This window comes from Momordica charantia (assembly GCF_013281855.1).
Source record: "Momordica charantia cultivar OHB3-1 chromosome 8 unlocalized genomic scaffold, Mcharantia_2.0 BLBB01000008.1, whole genome shotgun sequence".
NCBI lineage: Eukaryota > Viridiplantae > Streptophyta > Magnoliopsida > Cucurbitales > Cucurbitaceae > Momordica > Momordica charantia.
Window position 1 is genome coordinate 2,834,645 of NW_028275166.1, and position 23,026 is coordinate 2,857,670.

The 23,026-nt window shown below is 36.1% G+C and overlaps 3 protein-coding genes across 6 annotated transcripts; 2 read left to right on the forward strand and 1 right to left on the reverse strand.

Moving 5' to 3' along the window:
* Positions 1 to 304: 304 nt before the first annotated feature.
* On the forward strand, positions 305 to 12,485 carry UBP26 (ubiquitin-specific protease 26). Of its 2 annotated transcripts, XR_002600621.2 has the most exons (15): positions 305 to 619; positions 1,454 to 1,551; positions 1,636 to 2,229; positions 3,210 to 3,465; positions 3,739 to 4,496; positions 4,832 to 4,940; positions 5,128 to 5,306; positions 6,408 to 6,692; positions 6,769 to 6,976; positions 7,341 to 7,409; positions 7,866 to 8,099; positions 9,243 to 9,506; positions 9,990 to 10,131; positions 11,001 to 11,197; positions 12,119 to 12,485. XR_002600621.2 is itself a non-coding variant. In XM_022275672.2 (14 exons), exons 2-14 carry the CDS (start codon positions 1,472 to 1,474, stop codon positions 11,093 to 11,095), a joined length of 3,273 nt encoding a protein of 1,090 aa, XP_022131364.1. In that variant the 5' UTR covers positions 305 to 619; positions 1,454 to 1,471; the 3' UTR covers positions 11,096 to 11,437. The 2 variants fall into 2 exon arrangements, 1 of the variants encoding a protein (XP_022131364.1); XM_022275672.2 differs by lacking the exon at positions 12,119 to 12,485 and having other exon boundaries at positions 11,001 to 11,437.
* A 1,330-nt stretch (positions 12,486 to 13,815) lies between these two features.
* Positions 13,816 to 18,384, forward strand: LOC111004622 (DUF1997 family protein, putative (DUF1997)). 2 transcript variants are annotated; one of them, XM_022275701.2, is made up of 8 exons: positions 13,816 to 14,087; positions 14,200 to 14,287; positions 15,153 to 15,386; positions 15,608 to 15,716; positions 16,559 to 16,604; positions 16,790 to 16,875; positions 17,440 to 17,498; positions 17,851 to 18,384. In XM_022275701.2, exons 2-8 carry the CDS (start codon positions 14,205 to 14,207, stop codon positions 17,981 to 17,983), a joined length of 750 nt encoding a protein of 249 aa, XP_022131393.1. In that variant the 5' UTR covers positions 13,816 to 14,087; positions 14,200 to 14,204; the 3' UTR covers positions 17,984 to 18,384. The 2 variants fall into 2 exon arrangements, with proteins under 2 accessions (XP_022131393.1, XP_087984407.1); XM_088128281.1 differs by lacking the exon at positions 13,816 to 14,087 and adding an exon at positions 14,762 to 14,940.
* An 834-nt stretch (positions 18,385 to 19,218) lies between these two features.
* LOC111004608 (pre-mRNA-splicing factor) lies at positions 19,219 to 23,000 on the reverse strand. Of its 2 annotated transcripts, none has more exons than XM_022275674.2 (3): positions 22,763 to 23,000; positions 22,166 to 22,543; positions 19,219 to 21,973 (listed from the first exon to the last, which is right to left on the reverse strand). In XM_022275674.2, exons 2-3 carry the CDS (start codon positions 22,519 to 22,521, stop codon positions 19,582 to 19,584), a joined length of 2,748 nt encoding a protein of 915 aa, XP_022131366.2. In that variant the 5' UTR covers positions 22,522 to 22,543; positions 22,763 to 23,000; the 3' UTR covers positions 19,219 to 19,581. The 2 variants fall into 2 exon arrangements, with proteins under 2 accessions (XP_022131366.2, XP_022131365.2); XM_022275673.2 differs by having other exon boundaries at positions 22,166 to 22,547.
* Positions 23,001 to 23,026: the final 26 nt, after the last annotated feature.

The following is a 23,026-nucleotide window of genomic DNA, read 5'->3' on the forward strand; positions in this document are numbered from 1 at the left end:
TTTAGATAATATACATATATGCTATTTATTGTCAAATTATATTAAAATACTTAAATGACTAAAATAAAAAGACTCAAAATTATATTAGACAGTGACCTCATAATTTAATTGGATAAATAAACTTTTTAAATGAAAGAATATAAAGTCGGTGAAACCGTACTTTGACTCATCCGTCAAAAAAGCAAAAAAAAAAAAGACCCGGACCGACCGACCCGACCCGTGATTCGAACACTCAAAATCCAAGTATAAATAAAAAAAAATAAAAAGTGAAAATATACAGTTGTCCCTTTCAAACTCTCTCTCTCTCTCTCTCTCTCTCTCTCTCCTGAAGTCCGTTCTGTTCCTCTGACCCGTCTGACCCCTCACCCTTGTTCACAGACCCTGCAACCTCTCTTTTTTCTTTCTCCTCACTATTATTTTCTTCTCTCATAATTTATCACACTCAACAATGCGACACATGCCTTCTTCCCAAATTAATCTCAACAATTGCTGCCCACGAGCTCGAATCACCCGGATGCAGCTTTTGTTTTTCACCTAATTTCATGTCCTTCTTCTTCTGCGACTGCCTTTGATCTTCCAGCTTCAACTCACACCACGCTTCTTCCTTCTCCACTTCCTGGTAAACCCCTCAACTTTCTGCTTATGATGGAACTCATGTTCTTGCCTGGGTTTTAATTTGTTTTGTTTTTTTTTTGTTCGTGGGCAATAATCCCAATTCGTTTTTTCAGTCAATTTCGGTGCCGTTTTTTCCCCCCAAATTTTGAAGTTCAGAATATATTGTGGGTGTTGTTTTGTTTGTACCAATGGAAATTGTTGTTCATTTGTAGTTTTCGAGGGAAATTTACTTGGTGATGGGCGAGGGGCCTTTAAAATGACTGTTATTTGTGGTTTGTATCCCTATATTTCGATGTAGGTTTGCTTTGTTCAGGCGGGCGCTTCTTTTTTTTTTCCCTCTGTTATTGTTAGTTATTTCACTAAAAAAATTTCCCCAGTGGAAGAGATTACAAGATCATGACTTTTGCTATGCGCTGACGAGTCTCTAGAAGATATTGTAACGATTTAGAGAAGATAAGACTGTCAACTCCCCGTGTGTTCTTTCTTTCCTCTAGCAGAGTTTTGGTCTCGACTGCTGTGAACTTTGTGGAATGATCATAAATTTCTAAGTGCAATTTGGACGATTACTTTACCCCAAGAAGGAGAATATGGTTGGCAGTTTTATTTATTTGTTTATTTTAAACAGCTTTTTTCTTTTCAACTTTTGTTATTTTCTCTGGGGCGAGGGCTGGATAGGGCTAAGGTTTGGTAGGTTGTAAAAGTTTCCATATATCTATTTAAGCATAGGGACGTTGAATATTTCACACCTTTTTGGTTGTTGCGAATGTGATATAAATGCCATTCTACGTTACTAATACTACAGGCTGAAGTGGTGTTCTGGTGTTGTTTCTCTATGCAGAATTAGTTCGTCTTCAAGATGAGCCGACCAACTACGCGTAGTAAGAACAAAAGGCATAAACAAGAGGACAATATCGATAACAGTTCTGACATATTGAGGCAATAGTAGTTTCACTTTTCACTCTGTTGCACAGATTTATTACTTGTATAATGCAGTTTTGAATCAAGTTTTATCCTTTACAGGAAAATTCACTCATCTGGGGAAATAACCAAAGATGACATCAATCAGCTCTATATGATCTGGAAGCCAGTTTGTCAAGGATGCCGGCTGAATACTAAGGATAGCCCAAATTGTTTCTGTGGACTGATTCCACCTCCTACTGGTAGCAGAAAGTTTGGTTTATGGCAAAAGATGTCAGAAATTGTGCAAGCTCTTGGTTCAGATCCATCCAAGGATCTCCGTACTTCTCCAAACTTTCCTGCTGGTCTGACAAATCTTGGTGCAACATGCTATGCCAATAGCATACTTCAGTGTCTATACATGAACAAGTGCTTCAGAGAAGGCATATTTTCTATTGAGTCTGATGTTTTGAAACAAAATCCAGTTCTAGACCAGCTTGTACGGCTCTTTGCTCTCCTGCATGCCAGTAAAATGGCTTTTGTGGATTCATTCCCTTTCATAAAAACACTGGAGTTAGATAATGGAGTCCAGCAGGATAGTCACGAGTTTCTTACATTGCTTCTTTCTCTTCTTGAGCATTGCTTGAGTCATTCAAAAGCTAAAGCAAGGACGATCGTTCAAGATCTTTTCCGTGGAAGTGTGTCTCATGTAACTACGTAAGTTGAATTTGTTTTACCAGAATCTAGCCGCAACACCTCAGTGGCTCGACTAATTAATATTTTGATCACTTTTTAATGCCACAACTCTCTCTTTCCTTTCACTTTTTGAATAATTGTACATGCTTTCACATCTACATATCTAATATACCATCATCGTCTAAATTGTTCAGATTGATTAATATACCATTCTGACCAATCCAGACTGCTGAATATAATTAAGCTTAACTGGTCGCTGTGTCACATTTGTTTCCTTTATTATTTTATGATTCATTCAATGGTTAGTTCTTTCTGTTTGATCTTGTTATATATGCATGTAAGGAATATATTTCATGTCTTTTTGGCTAGGATCTTCTGGTTGAACCAATGCTTTTGGTTTGAAAATATACCTTTTGGTGTCTATTTACTTTGATAAGGGTATGATCACTTTGGGTTCTTGCTGCTGCCACTTTTCATTTTTCTTTTTATTGGTTACCAATTCCGTATTCAGTGAGTTTAAAGTCTATTATTTCTCTTAAGAAGTTATGGCTCAAGTTTACTGATCAATTTTGTGTACAAAGAATTTATTTACTGTTATTTATATCAGTTCTCTAACCTTTCTGGATGGTTGGACGCTTGGGCATTTCATGTTGATGAGCCGACTGTGGTTGCTTATATTATGAGAGCGCCTTGATCACATCATAAGAAAATACGAGTGGAGGATATGATATTATTTGCTCAAATGTTTGAAGTCTTTCTCTCCTCTAGGGACCTGCTTACCTCTATTGTATTATTGGAGATCTCTCTCTTTTGGATCACTTTTAGTGTATGTGGGTGGGACTGAGGTTGGGGGACGGGGTGAAGTTTCAATTCTCATGTATTCTCTCTGGAGGAAATAAAACAATCTCCAAAATTTCATTCATAACTTCTTTGCACAATTTATTCTAGGTTTCAGTTGATTTGAATTTAAGTTGATAATGATATCTTGGCTTCATATTTAGGTGCTCACAGTGCGGAAAAGATTCTGAAGCCTCTTCCAAAATGGAGGACTTCTATGAGTTGGAGTTGAATGTTCTTGGCTTGAAAAGTTTAGATGAGAGTTTAGATGATTATCTTAGTGTGGAAGAGCTTCATGGGGATAATCAATATTTTTGTGAGTCATGTAAATCCAGAGTGAATGCCACTCGCAGTATAAAGCTACGTACATTGCCTCCTGTTCTAAATTTTCAGCTGAAGCGATGTGTTTTTCTTCCAAAGGTACTGAAAATCATCATATCTCTTTCTTGGCTATCAGTAGCTAAATGTTATTTGAGAAGTAATCACCAGCTTTATGTGTGTTTTCATGTGGTTTCTTCTGTCAAATAGTAACCATTTGTTGAACTTCCTCGTAAATTTTCACAATTATGATATCTTATTAAAACATTTGACTAATGATGTAAGCTTTCTGTCGTTGATTTTTTGTTATGTCGGTTCTATTTTTTCCTTCGGGTTTGATTGTTCTTTTCGCTTCTGTTTTGAATGTGTCAGCAGACTACAACAAAGAAGAAAATCACATCTGCCCTCTCTTTTCCTGGAGTTTTGGATATGCGGGATAGGCTAGCTGAGTCTTCTCAGTCTGAATCAATATATGACCTGTCAGCGGTTTTGATTCACAAAGGAACCGCTGTCAACAGTGGCCATTACATAGCTCACATTAAGGATGAAAATACAGGGCAGTGGTGGGAGTTTGATGATGAACATGTCTCAAAATTAGGTCATCATCCATTTGGAGAAAAACAATCAAATGCTAATTCTAAACCTGTTAGAACTGAATCAGCTGTCCAGTTGGTTTCCAAGGAAGAAGTAAATGTTACTGCTGAAGGGAATCCAACGAATGGGGTTCTTCAGCAATCAACAGAATCTGGTATTGGTTGTCCCACTGACACATTTTCATCTAATGACGCCTACATGCTGATGTATAATTTAAGGTGCACGGGGAAGGAGAACTCAAATAGAGTTACTAGCTGCGATGTTAAAAGTAAAGAAGTAGAAGGTAACATGGTTCCTTTCCGGGATGGCCTGTCTATTCCATCACATCTGTGTGATGAGATAAGTAGTTTAAATGAATCGTATGTCATAGCTTGCGAAGAATATGATTCAAAGAAGGAAGTTGAATTGGGTAGTATCAATGATCGGAGACAAGAGGTCCGATCAATTTTGTCTGAGGCCCCTGTTCACTCAGTTGAGGAACCCTTTTGTTGGATTTCCACAGACTGGCTCCGCCAGTGGGCTGATAAGGTCTCCCCACCGTAAGTACAAAAATAATATTCGTACTTGTCCCTTGAAGTTGTTCTAACTCTAGTTTTGGGTTGCTTGATGGTCATGTGTTTCAGAGCTTTCCTTAAAACAGTAAGACAGTTAATCAATTGTAAAGGGCACTGAATTAGAAAAAAAAAAAAAAGACAGTAAGAGAGATGCCAAGTGCTGTAAATAAGTAACACATTTGAATCATTTGTTTCTATTATTTTTCCCAAGGGTTTGATTTATTATTATTATTTTTTGGTGAGAATGCTACTTCTTGAGGAGTCCCAGGGATATCTAACTTCTTTTTATTTGTTACACCTTACTTTATTATGGTTTGCAGCATTCTTGACAGTTCACCTATACAGTGTTCGCATGGAAAAGTTCCAATATCAAAAGTAACCTGCGTAAAAAGATTGTCAACCAAGGCTTGGGACAAGTTATTCTCCAAGGTATGTGCTTACTGCCTTACCATAAAGAATTCCATGGGTTGGTTTATCTGTCCTTGGTTTCATGATTTCTTCCTTGTGTAATATTTGGTGGTACTTGTTGTTCTCGATGCTCTTTTTAGCACTGAATTTATTTATTTATCTATTTTTCATATGGCTGACTGCTATTTCTGCTTTCTTGTAAAATTAGTATGGTGGGGGCCCCAAATTGACCAATGAAGATATCTGTATGGTTTGCCTTGTTGCTGGTGCTCGAAATGTAGTTTGTGCTGACAGCTACAAGGATCGCAGAATGTCTATGAAAGAAATTGCGTTAAGTGCACTTTCAGGCAATTATCCAGATGGAACATATTTTGTTTCTAGGACATGGTATTGTTTCAAAATTCTTGGATTGTCTCTTATCATTCTGCTTAGCTGATACTTGATTAGAAAATGGACTTGCTTCTACAAAAAGGTATGGACAATCTGCATCAAGAAAGAGTGAAAAGATCAATAGGATCACAGAACTGGCAACAATCTCTCATCTCCATAAAAAATTCTATGGTTTCTTTGAAGCCACGAAGTCCAAAAAAATGCTGCAATGAATTAGATTCATCCAATTAGTCTTGGATTCAGCTTTGAAGGGTTGGTCAACATAACAAATATACAAGAAGTTAATGATATTATAGGGAAGAACTATTTGCCAATTGAAAGAATAAGAAAGGGTATGCTATAACTTAAAGGTCATCAAAGAAAAGATTAAAATGTGGTCTTGAGTTCCTTTGGTTCTTTTGCACAATGTATCGGTTTGGAGAGAGATATCTTCTGGGATTCTTCCCATTGGACTTTATCTATCTTGAGAATTTGTGCCATCCAAAAGAAGCTTCCATATGAAATCTTGACCTTCATTGGACAAGAATTCTTCCAAATCCAGTTGCAAAATCAACGATCAAGGACTTTGGATTACGTTGCAATATTTTTAAGTGAGGCTTGCAACTGGAATCAGCTGTGCAATCTTTGAGCCAGAGCCATTTATTGCAAGAGTTATGACGACGAAAGTGTTTGACGATCTCCGTTAGAGATCCATACTGAAGCTTCTCAATCATTCAAATTTCTATTAAAATATGAATCCCAAAGGGAAGAATCAGTATTCCAGATGTGAGTGAATGGAAGGTCTTCATTCAAACACTTTCATCCATAAATTCTTGGAGAAGAAGTAAAGAAAGAGCCATCCCTAATCAAAAGATCCTCCCAAGAATAAATATTATCTTCATTACTCACCACCAACTTGACTATGTTAACAAGGAGCTCTTCATTTAGAAGATGTCCTGACTCCGCCCAAGGACCTTTTTTAAACCCTATTTAGCTGCAACCACTTTCCTCCATAGTGCTTTTGTCTATTACTATAGTATTGAAGTTCGATGAAGTTCTCATGATTTCTGAGTTAGATTATTTTGGCCACATATATCACTCATGCAGTCATGCTTGTAGGTTGCAACAGTGGGTCAAAAGAAAAATTCTTGACGCTCCTTCTGAAGCTGATGCAGAACCAACCGCCTCAATAAGGTGTCCTCATGGACAACTTTTGCCAGAGCAAGCTGCTGGAGCTAAGCGAGTGCTGGTTCCAGAAGATCTCTGGCTTTTCTTACATGAAGATGCTATTGCTGTAAAACCTGATGATCCTACTGGGGTTGCAACTTTTCTCTCGGATGCTAGACAATGTTCTCTGTGCAGTGAGGAATTATCTGAAGTGGCAGTCATGGAAGATTCCATAAGGTCATTTCATTATATTTAAGTAAAATTTTTTAGTTGATTTGACTTGAAGAATTACTTGACCTGTTTTATATTTCAGAGAAGTGAAGCTTAAGCAGCGACAGAATCACGAAAGATTAGCCGTTGGAAAATTTGTTCCACTTTCTCTGCATTGCAAGTATTATTTAGTGCCTACATCATGGCTTTCAAAGTGGAGAAACTACATAAATGCAAGTGGAAAAAGTGCTTCACTTGCTGAGAAGCCTGACAATTTAGATGGCGTGATTAATTTTCTGAGGTGTGAAAAGGTAATGTGTCACTGACTTCTTAAGATTTTTGGATTATTTATTGCCCATTATAATCTTTTAGACAGCACTTGGTGCTGAATGCATGGTGTTATTTAATTATTCAAACTTCTTTTTCCCTTGGTTTAGTGAATGGAAATTATTTTTGCTAAAGTTGACTCTGGTTCGTGAAGCATGGTTCTAAATAATTTTCTATTGCTTTCAATTTATTCTCAATGAAAGCATGGTTTCACATAAAAAAAAATCTTAAAATATTTATCTTTGTTTCAGATCTGTTACTCTCTTATTTTTTGCTCTTGTGAATTTTTTTCCTTCTAATTTTGGATTAATTGCTGCAATTTGACCGTGTACATGTATTTGGATGCAGCATTCGCGCCTCCTTGAAAGACCTCCTGACCTGGTGTGCAAACGTGGTACGGTACAGCAGAAATCCTCTGTAAGTATACTGCATGAGTTTATTTGAATATGATCTCTTTTTTTTCCTACGCTGCAAGTTAATATTTCCTTTATAACTTAGAGCTATTTTTGGATCAATCTTCTTTCCTTTTGACTTCTTTTTAAAAAATACTCTCTTGAAAAGTTCTTTATTACCTAGACATCACATAAAGTATTCTCCTTGAAAATTCTATGGTTACCTAAACATCATGCGGTTGTGATTCCACTTGTTGACCTCATCCCTTTGGAAATGTTGTTTTATAATGTTGAGTTCCTGTTTCTTTTTCCTTTTTCTGTTTGTCTTAATTATATATTGCGACTTTTGCTTACACAATTTCTGAAAGTTACAATGCCTTCATGGTCAGTGACATGATTAGAAATCTTATGAAGCAAAAACAATTTTTGCCTTTACATTTCATATCTTTTTACGTTTTCTTTTTTGTTCCCTCAATTTTAGGCAGATGTTTTAACAATCATTTCAGAGAATGACTGGAAATGCTTCTGCGAAGAGTGGGAAGGTAGCGAGGCACGTGGCATCTCTGCTGTGATTGAGTCAAGTAGTTTTGCAGAGGCAGGGAATGATATGGACGGGTCCTCCAAAGAGAATGCAATGCTGGAAGAGCATCTCAGTTCTCATGATGAAGTTAGCAATGGGGACTTCAAGCAACTTCTACTAAAGACTGATCCTGAGGTAATCCTGAACTCTAAACTCGTTTCTGTCTGCGGGGGTTAATTGTAAAATTTGTTCATAAAAAACAAACCTTTCATCAAAAGGAAGTAAATGTATAGAAGGGAGAGATGATAATATATCCTCACAAGCCCAGGGCCAAAGAAGTTCATGATAAATCTCTTCAATTTCTGTTCAACAGGTGGAGAAATAATTGCAATAGCTTTAGAGAGAAAACAAGGAGAAGAAACTTTAAACCAAACAAACTTCAAAATTCATATACGATTCTTAAAACATTCCAAAATTCTTCAATTACTCCAACCAAATTTATCATAGAAGTGTTTTGGCCACTAACCACATTACAGTAAGCTTTTCTTCTTCTTCTTCTTTCTCCTTTTTTTTTAAACCAAAACTAGAATCATGCTATATTTGAAATGGTGATATGAAACAGGATAAATACTGCCAGATGAGAATATTGTTACAATTGAAATACATACAACCTCGACAGTTCTTCACAGGCAAACCTGCTAGATTGTTCTCTAATCACAGTTACAAAAAAAAAAAAGAGAGAGAGAGAGTCTCACCAGGGACTCTTTTTCTTTATTAATGAAAAAAGAGTAAGCTTTTCATCTAAAAGACACCCAAAAAGAATATTTAACCATGAGGTTGACCCCACCCCCATGGCATATAAAATTCATGGTTAAAAGTTTTTGTTACTATCTTGGTTTGGGGGCTATCTTTCCTTACCTATCCTTTTTGCAGACAGTTATTATTCAATTAGTTGGTTCTTAGCCACTGGTGGCACTGAAATCACAAGATCACATATTTTGATCGTTTCATAATTAATGCTCGTGAAGCAGTAGATTGCTTTTATCTTTAATAAAGTATTGGCAATTAATCAAACGCCTTATCCTCTAATACTTAATTACAAACTCATGGTTAAGCACTGAATTTGGCTCGAAGTAACCATAAAATGATTCATCTCCCTTTGCCTTGAAGAAATCTTCTAATTATGTATGGATAGGTTTTAAAGAAAGACAATTGTTATGGATTTGATATTGCATAGGGTTAGAGTTTCTCAACTATCTTGTGATGTGCGAGTTGTTGTCTTGGTACTAAAACTCTGGCTTGCTTCATTTGTTCTAAAGTGGTCTTTCAATGGAATAGGTATGTGAAGAGTGTATAGGAGAACGAGAAAGCTGTGAGCTGATGCAGAAACTTAATTATACTGGCGAGGATATTTGTGTATATTTTGCCCGTGGGAAGGAGGCTCCAAAATCAATTTTGGAAGCTCCTGAGTCCACTTTTGATCCAGATCGCCGAATCTCAAAGCGTGCCAGGAAGACAAATTCAGGGAATTTTGTTAATCTAAAAGTTTCTGGTTCGACTTCAGTGTACCAATTAAAGATGATGATATGGGAATGTTTTGGGGTAAGCTTTCCAGAACAGATTCATATGTCAACTGAATTGGTTTGCTGAAACTATCTTTCACACTACATGCTTGAATTGTGTGCTCAAATATTTGTCTTTTTATTTTTTTAATGTTGATTCACACGTTTATACAAGCGATAAAATTACTGACCTAGAGGTTTTCTAAAAAAGAACTCTACCCCCGAACTTATATATAATATGTAGATTCATTATATTCAAGATTTACTACATTTAGGTAAGGAAAACTTAGATTTTTGAAGTTGACTGGAAGTTATTTTAGGTTTCCTAATAATAATTATAATCCCAATGTAATTATTACTTGTTAGGATGTATTTTTGTGAACTCCTAAAGCCAGTCTATTAGACTTATGTAGTAACTTTTCAAGTTCGAAAAATGAAGAAGAAAGTATGTACCAGAAAAAAAGGAAAAAAAAAAATTATGGCATTTTATGTTTTGACTCACGTAAAAAACTGGTTTCTGCAGGTTGTGAAGGAAAACCAGATACTTCGCAAAGGTAATAGAATAATTGATGGAGAAACTGATACTTTGGCAGACAAGAATATATTTCCTGGGGACAAGCTATGGGTAATGGACTCTGAGATTCATGAGCATCGAGATATTGCTGGTAATTACCATTTTCTTGCTCAAATTTTTGTAGAAGTTCAAGTCTAATATCAGGAGATGAATCATGTAATTTGTTCTCCTTTTCTTTTTATGTTGGTTTGAGGTGATATTTTTCAGTATGTTCTATATCATGGGACAACGAGGGTGAAAACATTTTAACTATACTTTTTTTTGTTTTTTGAAAGAATGTACAAGAGCATAAAAAAAACCACTCTATTTTATTGATTAGTATAGAGTTACTGCCCTCATAAATAGTTTAGATGGCTAGTTGGAGGTATACAGTAAATAAACCAGGAAAGCAATAAACTGAAAAATATTATATAAAGCAGGCATCTGCTGGAAAGAAACTGAGTGTAATGGTAATAAGTTTGCCATGGTTACTACATTTGCATCGTTTTGAACTTCATTAAGGTGATCTAAGATTTACTAACTCCATATTTCTGCTTTATGACTGAATTCTTGGATAAGTTTATTTACCAAGGACTAAGGAGTGAGGACCTGGCAATAATGTAACATGCCTGTTGTGATCTAGCTTCATTACAATTATGTGAATAAAACTTCTGCATCTATAAGTCTTTTTTGGGGCACTGATGGCTTACTGTAGAGAATGAATGACTTTTATTTTGGACTGAGTCTGTTCTTGCTCTTCTAACAAAGAAATACGTTTTCACCCTTGTGGTCCAGTCCAGTGTTCGAACCTCAACGAGGTTTCCTAAATCTAAACTAAGTAATACGTTTTTTGTACTGCCATCACCTGCAGCCTCGGCTCTCTTAGAATTCTTATGGGTTTTCACTTTTCAATAATTTCATATGCAATTTGCCTCTATCTTAAAAAAGTGGTGGCTAATGCGGGCTTGATGCCATGGACAGATGAGCTTTCTGATCACAAAATGAACATGCAACATACTGAGGAAGGGTTTCGTGGAACGCTTTTGGCTGCTAATGTTTCATCTGAAGTTGTTTAAGAAGCACAGAAATACGAAGGCACCTGCTGCCTGTAATTTCAAAATTTTGTAGATGTTGATAATGAGGAAAAAGAACTGTTACATTGTGATCAGCATTTTGATGTAAGTCGTCGTGCCTTCATTGTTTCTTTTCATGTCTTGTTATCTGTAGTTTCTACTCAGTGCCATTGAATCTTGTCACATATGCTGGAAACTACACAGATGCAACCCACAGTTCCTTTTTTCTTTCCTTCTTTTTTTGGAAACCACAGTTTGTTTTTTATGAACCTTGATTTAGAATCCCTTTTGGTATTAGGCATTTTTCTTGGCGGGGGTTGCTTCTACCCTTGGCTTTAGGCTGTTTCATGATCTTCTTCTATATTCTGAGTATATGATCCCTTATCTGAAAAATAAAATCTTTTCACCAATGCTGCTGCTGCTGCTAAAGAATATCTTGGTTCCCAAGGATTGGTTAAAGGCTCTTGGTTTTAGCTTCTATTGTATGGCGAAGTAATAATGGTTTCTGCTTGAACCTGACAGACCTAATAAAGGCTGGAGATTATTTGGTACAAGAAAAAAAAACTTGTTCAAATTGTGATCAGATCATAACTACCTGCTTTATTTACTAATCAACCCTCTTAAACTCCAGCATCTGTTGCAAAAAGAAAGTGAAAAGAAAACAATTGGCATCTTACATTTATATTTTTTTTGGTCTAAATCTCCTTTTTCGTTTATATTTGCATGTATATCTTAATTAAGACGTTACAATCGTCTTGCATTGCTTTATAGTCGTAATTTGTCGAGGTTTTTGCTGTAAACCTTTACTTTATGTTGGACTAATTGAGTTCGACTATTAGTTGAACCAAAATGCTCAAATTTCACTCCACCCTATTCTTTCGACTCATTGCACTTTTTCTGAAACCCTGCATCAATCGCTCGAAACGTCCATTATCGATCCAAGTTGGATGTGTTCAGTTTGAAAACTGAATATTTATTTACCTTCTAAAATTGAATATAGAGGAATTCTGTGTTTTCTTGTATCAGATAAAGAAGCCAGAAAATGGACCGTGGGATAAATTGTTTTCGGGTTTGCTGGACGATGCTTCGGACGACGAATGGAAAAACGATGCTGCAGGTTTTTTGTGATTATATGTTTTGATTCAGCCCCCAACCACAGTACAAGTTAGTTTTACCCTCATCACATACATTGGCTGTATATCATGTTAAAATGTCAAGGAAACTTGAATTTGCTGATTTTTCCTTTACATGATGTATAGAATGTTGTAGTGATAATTATGCATATTACAGCGTACAAGCCTCTCTTTCTTCTACTAGATTTCAGGAGAATAAGATAAGGACGATTGCTCTGTAATTATTCCCGACCCGACATACCGAGATTTTCTTTCAGGTTTTTCTGCAGCATTCAATTTGAGAGATTGAAATTTTATGTATGGACGTGACAGGTGAGTTTTATGATGCCGATATTTTGTTTATTGATTGAAAAATCATGAATTTGGGTTAGATTCTAAAGCATTATTTAGATTAAAGATTGAAAAATAGAAATGGGTGGAGACTTTGTTTCGTGAAATAGAAACCCAATTCATGATCAATTTGACTTAATTTTTTTATTTCATTAAATTTAATCGTAAATTTGAATAATCCACCACTTCTTTTTCTAGGTTAAATGCAATATAAAATGTTTCAAGTGCTAACCAACAAATTAAGACACAATTATTAATTACAGAGTGCTTCTTTGCCATGATTTACATTTGTATTATTAGTCCATTTTATAAAACTATTACACTTCTAAAATTGCCTTTTTTTAATTAAAATTATTTAGATTTTTTTTATATAAAAAAAGATAATAAAACACACAAACTAGGCGTAGTAGTCAATTTTATAAATGTTGACCTCGCGACCTCAAATTTGTAAAAATTTCGACAAAATATTGGTGTTTTGATGAATATTTTTCAAAAAAATTAAAAAAAAAATGTATAACAAATAACTAATCAATCCTATCGTTTTAGTATTCGTTACAAAATACTAATATTAATATTATTACAAAATACTAATATTAATATTATGTCCATATTTATTATTAGTGATATTTTTTATATTGTCAAATTTTTATACAGTTTTGTAGAAATGTCGATTTATCCTTGCAATGTTGAATCCGGACACATAAAAAAATGTTAGCAGCATTTTGTTATCATAGTAGAATTGTTTACAAGGTTAATTTTTAAAAATATAACAAAAGTTATCAAATGAAGCTAAAAATATCCAAAATCAACTATAATCAATATTTGTCCTATTACAAAAAATCGATAAAATATATAAAATATCACTAACATTAACAAAAGATTAGTTTAATAATTTTTAACATATCTAGTAAAATGTTTATTGGTTAATTTATATATTTTTAGAAATATCTATTAATATCAATATTTTATAAATATTTCTATTAACATTTTCATGAAATTGAGAATTTGATAATTACATCGGCATTTAAAACTTTGCTATAATCCAACAAACAAAAATACTTAATACTTCAATCACAGGCATACTCACGTCTAACCATAATTTCTATAACAATACAAAGAAACTCAGATACGAAATTTGATCATTGGTTTTTGTTTTAATTTGACGAAATTAGAAGCAGTTCAAAATTTTTAAATGGACGCAATAAATGGATTCCCACTTAAATTTAGGATGAACGCCATTATCTAGTCTTGTCGTAGATATGAATTTGGCTAATGGCTCCGATCATCTAAAATAAGGAATTCCAATTCCCACTACGAACGACGAACACGTGTATCCCACGATCAATCGTATCGTCTGGATATGAAATTTCCTGAAATTCGCTTTTTGTTGCCGTCAAGATGAGGTACGAATTCATTTTTCTTTTTCACAGTAATCTGATCACTTCCTTAGTGGCATTTCCACCACCAACTTCAGAATTCCGGTCGCCGCTTTCCGCCGTCGACCGCCGCAGAGCACAAAATTCCAGTCCAAGGTGAAGAAAAATCGTCGCTGTTATCTTCTTCCTCAGCTTCCCACAGGGGTTTGTTTTTTCTTTGCTTCCATGGTGATTCACTGAATTTTTGTTTTGTTGAATGTGTTTGTAGAGAGGATGGTGGTTTTAACTTCTAAATGGTGTGGGCGAGGAAGATGCTTGTTTCCATTGCTTGCTACCCAGAAGCTTAGTTCACCGAGGTATTTTTTAGTTCTATGGTTAATCATAGTTTAAAATCGTGTTTTGTATCATGAAGTTCTAACTAGATGTTGTATGATCTGTTTTAGTCTCTGAACTTTGCATTAAAAACTTTCATACTCTTCATTTCTTATTCATTTAACAAGAATATAATACATTTGGGTTTGGACGCTTGATATCTTACCTACTACTATATGTACTTCAAGTTCAAACACTTGTTCATTCTAGATATGTATTGATCGGTTGACTGAATAAAAATATGTGCTTATGTTAGGTTTTTGTTGGATAATTTATTAATAAAAATTATTACTAAAATGAACTTTTATGAAAAGTTACGTGGACTAAGATAGAATGTTTGAAAGTTCAGGATCAAAATAGAGTAAAGAATATGTATGAAAGTAGGAACAGAAATAGGGAGTCAAGCTTTGTTTCCCTCTTTAATGGAGTGAATTCTTTGAATTTGGTTTGTTGTTTAGAATGTTTCAGTTTTTGAAGTGCTTTGTGCATTTTGACCTCTGAGGGAGTATGAGTTGTCTCTCCCATCTAAAGACACTGAAGAACGAACCAACCATGGCAAAGTATTGGTGCAGTTTATCAGTTTCTTGTTCACTTCACTCTGGGAGACCAAACAATATTTTCAGTCGTAAACTTTATGGTAGTTTCAGCTTTCATTTATCTTTGAATCAATCACTTCTTATAAGTTAACCCTTTTACTAATGTGTTTGAATAAAGATATTGACATCATCTGAATTCATTTTCTGCACTTTCTTGATTCCAAATTGATGGTTAGTTAACAGTTTTCGTGGAAGTTATATATATTTATATATATTGTCATTTTGGCTCTTAAAAATAGTTACTTTAACTCAGGAAGAAATTTGAAGTGATTAAGCTATCCAAGGCCACCAATTCTGAGACTAATACCAAGAGGGCAAACTTATTCGTCACAAGGAAGGAAAAGATCAAATTGCCCAGTTACAGTGACAGCCGCGGAGGCAGGACGTATCATATCAGCGAATTCCTGTGTCACCCTTCAGGAATTGAAGCAATGCTTAACAAAAATGCCTTGCAAAGTTTTCAGTTACTTGATGCAAACACATACAGGTCTCATCCCTCTGTTTCTCCGCTGGTAGCTACATCTGCATCCTATTAGTATCTATAACAATGCCATATGAATTTACAATCTTCTCTTTTGTCTGTTATGGCCCGGAGTCGTTACTGTAACTGTAACGAGGGGGATCTGTACCCTGTATTTTTTCTCCATTGACATTGAAAGTAACATTATATGTATCTTTGAGGTAAATGGTTAGTGTTTGCTTTTGCAGATGCACTCTGCCCAGTTTGCAACTTCTGAACTTTGAAGCTGCCCCTACACTGGATTTACGAGTAATCCCAACAGACAAGGATTTTACCGTTGAGATGCTCTCGTGCAAGGTGGGAATTCTAGTCTCTGAATTAGGTGTTAGGTAGAAACAGCAAGCATTTATTCTCTTTAAAGTTTCTCTATTTGTGGGGAAGAAAATTCGAGTTTCATGTCTTACATTAATTACATATTTGGAATACTGACACATAGCATCCAGTAGTTATATAATTTAGCAAGTTACTAAAAACAAAACCGTTCAGGCTGACCAAAATAAGAAAGCAGGATCCTCATTTTCCAGAAGGAGAGTTGCACTATTTTGAGGTTATGTACTGAATCAGTTGTCTGATGGGGCGAGTTAAGGTTGAACCTACATTACGCTTCTAGGTCTATCTAATTCCAATATAAGTTCTGCTTAAAGATGATTAGGTACCAGTTATCCATTTACAATTTATTTTACATGAGTGATTGAGATTGATTGATTGTTCCTCTTGCAGGGACTTCCCAGTTGTTGGAACCATTTCATGATCTTGCTATGTTTGAGCATGAAGGAAATAATTATTTGAGGATACAATATAGTTCAATAGATCAATAGCACCAGTTTCTTCCTGTGTTCTCTAAATTTATTCTTAAATCTATTGAAGGAGAGATCTAACTTGTTTGAAGTGAGAGACTGTTGATTCTGGCACTTCTGGGTATTTTATTAGATTGATTAATGATGTGATTATATGCTTATTTATTTTAAGTCTACAGGAAACTGCCATCTCTGCCTAGATGAGACTTAATTGGAAATCATGAATGAATACTAGTGCATGTTAAGATTAAATTAAAGTTTATTAATTATCTATTTGATAGGAAACACAATATAAAAGTTGAGCTCACAAGTTAATGTTTACATTTGAAATTTCATTTGCAGTTCGAAGGTTCGGAATTGGTGGAACGCCAGAACGATCACTTTTCGGGTAAACTGAAATTTCCCTGACATCTTTCTATCTAAGCTGCAGTTCTTATGCAGCTATAAGAATTACAGATTTATTTGTTTATCTCAGAGTTAGGTCTTTAAAGATTAGAAACACTTTTCTAATCAATTTGCCTTCAAGTGATCAGGACAAGAAACTCTGGTTGATAATTGTATCTAAATGTGCAGCCCTGATGATTAATCACTTGACATGGAAGACAGTTGATTCAAATTCGTTTCTGGAAGTTGATGTGAAGTTGAATCTGTCTTTGGAGGTTCTAATCTTATCAATATCATAGAGGAATTATGGCATGTTATATGTTTTTTTCCCCTTTTATACGACTCAGTGAGGAGCATAGTTTATGTTGTTCTGTGTAGTTTTTAGCTTCATGATTTCCTCTAAAGTTTTAACTTTTGACTATTAAGGCCCATTAATCTTTGGTTTTCTATTATTTTAAGTTAGTAAATACTACTTTCACCTGAGAGTTTCTTTGTTTTGCATTTATTTTTTTAAACATTTTCTAATTCTAAACTAAAATTTGATAACTAAAAAAAGTAATTTAAACCAGCATAATTTTTAAAAAATAGAAAACTAAAAACAAAATAGCTATCAAACTAGACCCAAATAATTCATGCCTTATCTCATCCCTTTCTTCGACTTACTCTCCGCACCGTCCATTTTCTTATTAATAAAAATCTGTTTCGCTTTTGCATGATTCTCAGTGTTGAAAGATTTCCTCCTTGCTCGTGTTATGATCTATAGCTGTTCGATCTTGCTCGTACACAGTGCACCGTCTTATCTTTACTCAATAGGTGAATAATTCATGCTTTTGATGCAGATTTATACACTCCCCTTCACCCTGATGCCTACAGCTGCTGTGGAGAATCCAGGGAACTTGTGAGTCATTAACCTTCCAACATTAGAATCCTGCCTTTCTTTTAACTATATTCTGCATAATGGATCAAACTCAAGTGATTTCACTGATTTTCCTGAGATTGTTCTTGCAACTTTGATCAAAAAACTCCTGCTCAAGCACACATATACATGTCAATCTTACGAGCTTATAACTTAAAACTGTGATTCTGGATTCTGATGAATCTCCCTAGTTCCACCCAAATTTTGCAACGAATCCTCGAGTCCAGTTTCAACTCTCGAGTAATACAGAAGTCGAACAGCATAAGAAACATATTACAACCCTCAAACAAGAAACTAATTTTTTTTTTCACTGTGGCTATTCTATTATTCTTAGGATGTTACAAGCTCTCGTGGACAGCCTTGTACCTCTGCTGCTGCGGCAAATTGTGCAAGATTATGAAAAATGGATCCGTCAGCAGCGGGATCATTCAATTATGTCTCCATCTCTTGATGCAACTGGAAGTTAAACATAGCCCGCCATTTCCAGATTTGCGATAATCTGTTTTGTTATGTCAAGGAAGGCCTTCTATTTCGTTCGATTACAGATGATAGACCACGGTTGAAAGCGTACCGAAGCCAAACGCAAAGGAAGTTTGAGCAGATTCTGTCAGCACATTACACTAGATTAAGATAAGAGATGCTTGGTAAGCTTGGGATCCATCTCCCATGGCTTCAAAAGGAAAAAACCATTAGTTCAAGTACAATATAGTGAAAAGTTTATATGTTACTACTAGACTTCACTTTTTTTCTGGGAATCCTCCCTTTAGTAATAGGGTTGAGGTTGAATGGAGATATAATAAGTATTTCTGTATGGTTCTCAAATTTAAAGAAACAAGTGATTTAATGTGAGAAATAATGTTGTATTCTATATTTTTAGAATTTTTTAACTTGTAGTTGATTCATAAATTAAATATCAATTTAAGAGCTTTTGTTGAAATTATGTTTAGTAATATATTAAAATACAACAAAAATAGTGGGTGATATTGTACCTTCCCCAGTCTATTATAACAACTTCACTCATAACATAGTCTACCGACTTTACACAAACCTGATTTATAACAGGTAAATAAGCTTGTTCCATAATCGACTTATTTTCGACCAAAAAATCATGAGTTCGATTCTCTACGTTCACATGTTTTATTAAAAAAATGCAAAGGAAAAATGATTTTAGTAGCCTAATTAACTTTTTCATATCATTTTAATTGATACGGTTAACTTACCCATCATGTGTAGTCAATCTCAATCAATTATATCATTGCTTTTAACATCAAAGATCAATCCCCTATTCCTAACATTAGAGCTAAATCCCCTATTCCTAACATTAGAGCTCTAATTTGTCTTCACTGAATCCATCCAACATATTTTTTGTGAGAGCATACCGATAGAATGAACGAAAGCCAGAAAGTCAAGAGAACCCATACGTTTTACAGCTTAGAATAGAAGTCTATAGACCTACCCTATCATCTCCACAAAGGCTCCCAGATTCTTGGATGGGTCGAGATTGGGAACTCAGTTTCCGTGGAGCACCGACCTTCAATGTAGGTCGACTCACCCTCCTATTGCCAGGCTAAATAAAGGAGTTGATTCAAGAACAGCAATTTTAGTGCAAAAGAAATCAATTCTGCATCTTCAATTTCATTCCAACCGGCAAGAAAAGGTTCATTTCAAGAGATAAAACACATGACGAAGAATCAACAAGAGCTTCAAAAACAATCATCCCCAAGTGCTGGATGAAATGAAAATTAATGGTCAAACTAAAATTTGAACCATTTACAGAAAACAATGCAACACTTGATGAATCAAAATACAGCTTCAAGCATCCAACTACAGTAAGAAGATAAGTACCAAACAGGCGCTAGGGAAATTTTTCTTTACCAAGTTTTGAAGTGAATAAAGGACGCTGACTGAAATCAAACATCATTTCATTCTTTTACGAAGATCCGTCATCCATTTCAAAAAAAAAAAAAAACAGACGATTCAACCTTCGGATGCATGCTAACAAGGCATATGATTCAAATTCTAGAGTTGATAGAGATAAGTTATGGTACGAATTTGGGACCCAACCCTAATAATCATCACGTCTGCTTGATCGAGAATCGTCATATTTGGCCCTCTTTCTGTAATCCGTCTCCCTATCTCTCCTAGATTCTCTAGTTTCGTAGTCTTTCTCAGATCTTCTCAGCTTGCTGCTTGGCTTATACTCCCCACTCTCAACTTCCCTAGATTCTCTACTTTCATAATCTTTATCAGATCTTCCCAGCTTGCTGCTTGGTTGATACTCTCCCCGTTCAACTTCCCTGCTGGATTTTAGATCCTCATCTCTTTCATGCTTTCTCTCTCTAGTTTCATAATCTTTATCAGATCTTCTCAGCTTGCTGCTTGGTTGATACTCTCCCCTTTCAACTTCCCTGCTAGATTTTAGACCCTCATCTCTTTCATGCTTTCTCCCTCTATGCTCCTCATATCTGATATGCCTTTTTCCCTCTTCAATATCTGGACTGGCACTACCGTGACGGTGAGACTCATTAGCCTTACGATAATGTCTACTTCCATGCTCTGTTTCTTCATTATATTTGCTTCCTGTTCGATCCAACTTGCTGCGGTCATCCTCATCATGCATACTACTATAGCGTGCTCTAGTATTTGATTCGGAATCAACTTTTGGGTCCTCCCTGTGCCATCCATCCCTCATCTCATCATACCTATTATTGCCTGCTCTACTGTTTGATCCAGAATCAATTTTGGAATCCTTCTTGAGGTCTCCATAGAAACCCAACTCTCTTGTAGAATTTCGGTTTCTAGATTTTGCTTCTCGCTGCTCATTTTCACCACCCTCATCAAACTTTCTCTTGCTTTTCATTGTATGTTGATTTGCATGGTTGAACTCATCGATAGCATCTTTCCTAGACTTGTACGAATTGTTATCATCTGCAGTCACCGGCTCATCCAAACCATCTGCATGATTTAAATTCCCTTTTCCTCCTTCACGAGCTCCACCACTTGATTTGAATCCCTTCTCTAGACCAGAACCATCACCTATCGTATGTTTCTTAGCTCTCTCATGCTTATTACGGCCTTTTCTATCAACTGCACGACTATCATCAGAACTATCACTGTCATCATATTGCTTTTTAGCGGCTATTTTCCCCTTTGTGGCTATCTTACCACTTTTCCTATCAAAACGTTCACCTCCTCCATTAGATTCATCATCAGTATCATACCTCTTACTTTTGCGCCTCTCCACTTTTTCATCACTGCTATGGCTAAAATCACCACTTTCTTTGTCATCGGTATCATGCCTGTGTCTCCCAACATCTTCTTTAGGATGCTTTCTTGACTTTTCGGTATCAAATTCACTATCTACCTTGTCCTTCCCCACACTTCTGCTATGATACCTATGCTTACTCTTGTTGCGACCTACATCTGAATCAGAACCGTCATGGTCAGAGCTATCACTATCTGCCCTGCGTCTTTTACCCTGATGGTTCTTGTGCCTCGATAGCCTGCCTTTATCATCAGTCCCAACGTCAGAATTGGATTCATCAGTCGACTCCTGTTTCCGGCTTCCTAGCTTCTTCTTCACCTTTTGACTTTTAGGTCTACCAGATCCTTTCTTATGTCTGCCCTTCCCGAAATCATCATCATCTGTAACTGAATCAGAATCATCACTATCATGTCTTTTGCTTTTCCCCTGCTTCTTTGAGGTGAAGTATTTCTTGTCAACATCACTGTCAGGATCACTTTCATGATCATCTCTTTGATATTCTCTCAAGTTTTTCTTGGTTCCTTTATGGTCTCTACCAGAATCAGTAGAAGAATCATCACTATCATGCCTTCTGTTTTTCTTATGCTTCCTTGAGGTGATGTATTTCTTATCAACATCGCTGTCAGGGTCACTTTCAGGATCATCTCTTCTATTATCTCTCAAGTTCTTCTTGGCTTTCTTATACTCTCCGCCAGAATCAGTATCAGAAGAATCATCACTATCATGCCTCCTGTTTTTCTTATACCTCCGTGAGGTGATGTATTTCTTGTCAACATCGCTGTCAATGTCACTTTCAGAATCGTCTCTTCGATTATCTCTCAAGTTCTTCTTGGTTCCCTTATGTTCTCCACCAGAATCAGTATCAGAAGAATCATCCTTGGGCCTTCTTTTCCTATCTTTCTTATGACCTTTGGACTCCTTTGAAACCCTTATTTTTTTATCCTTATCATCATTGTGTGCTTCCTTTGCATGCTTTTTCCAGTTCAATTCTCTATCCAAGAAAGCATGTTCAGACTTCTCACGACGCTTAATATCAGAATTTTCACCTTCTCTGCTATTTTCTAATGGATCAGAAATCCCTTCTTTAAGTTGCTCACTATCATCCAATGAGCCCAACCCAAGAGCAGCTCTCAATGTTTTCATCTGCTCCTCCTTTCTCGCAGCAATTTGGTGGGTCTGCGTATCTGAGATCCTATTCAATAAAGAAAAACACCATGTTATATAACCATCATCATGTACACTAAATAAGAAAACAGCACTAGGCAGAAAAAGGAACTCCCCGAATACCAGGAGTCTTCATTAGAGGATGCCCCCCATATCTTGCTTTTACGTGACCCATGTCATAAAACTACCAAATTCGAAAACAAGTGCGTGCGGCTCATACCTCTTATCTAAAAGTACTATGGCCGAAGGTCCACCTTTTTCTTCCTGATCTGATGCAGCTTCCAATGTTTTTCGAGCCTCCTTCAACTTTTCAGAAACCTCCTCATCTGTATAACCTTGGTCGATGAGCTTGTCCTCGAGTATGACGAGCTTGAGTTCAATCTGACGCTTGCGATCATGTTCAAGGATATCCTTGTTAGGTTTTTTGGAAACACCTGCAGTACCTTGGTCTTCTTCGAATCCTCTGGTGCTTTCAGCAACCTTTCCGGTCTTCGGCCTCACAAAGAACTTGTTGGTCTGAATGTAACCATTTGTACCAGACCCTCTTGGCGTCTGTAACCCAATACCGTTATACATCTCTCTTCTTCACCAACAATTTCTGCCTAAAACAATTCAACCTTGTCAAAATCTATTTCAAATACGAAATTAAATCATTCTATCGAGAGGAAAATAAATCAAATCGGAAGCAGAGTTCCTGAAGTTTCTTTCAAAATCTTGGCCATTCATTCGAGATGATAAAAACTAATCAATATCAAGATCAATAAACGATATTAAGACATCATACAGATCCAAAAACAAAATTCGAAATTAAGATTACCAGCTGCTTTTAGGGATTCTCGTTCGTCCACACCTTCTGGTTCTGATGAACTCCGAGAAAAAGCTATCGTGGGTCGTTTCTTCTACAGCGAAAGAGAAAGAGAGAGAGTCTGGCCGTCCAAGAGTCGTGGTCGCCGGCCGTGATCGTCGCCGCCGCTGGAGAGGGTCACTCGCCGCTTCCGGATAGATCGGAATCTCACACTTCACAGAGAGATGGGGGTGGGTTGTTGCGTGGGTCGTGAGTCGAGAGGTTGGCCTGGGGGGC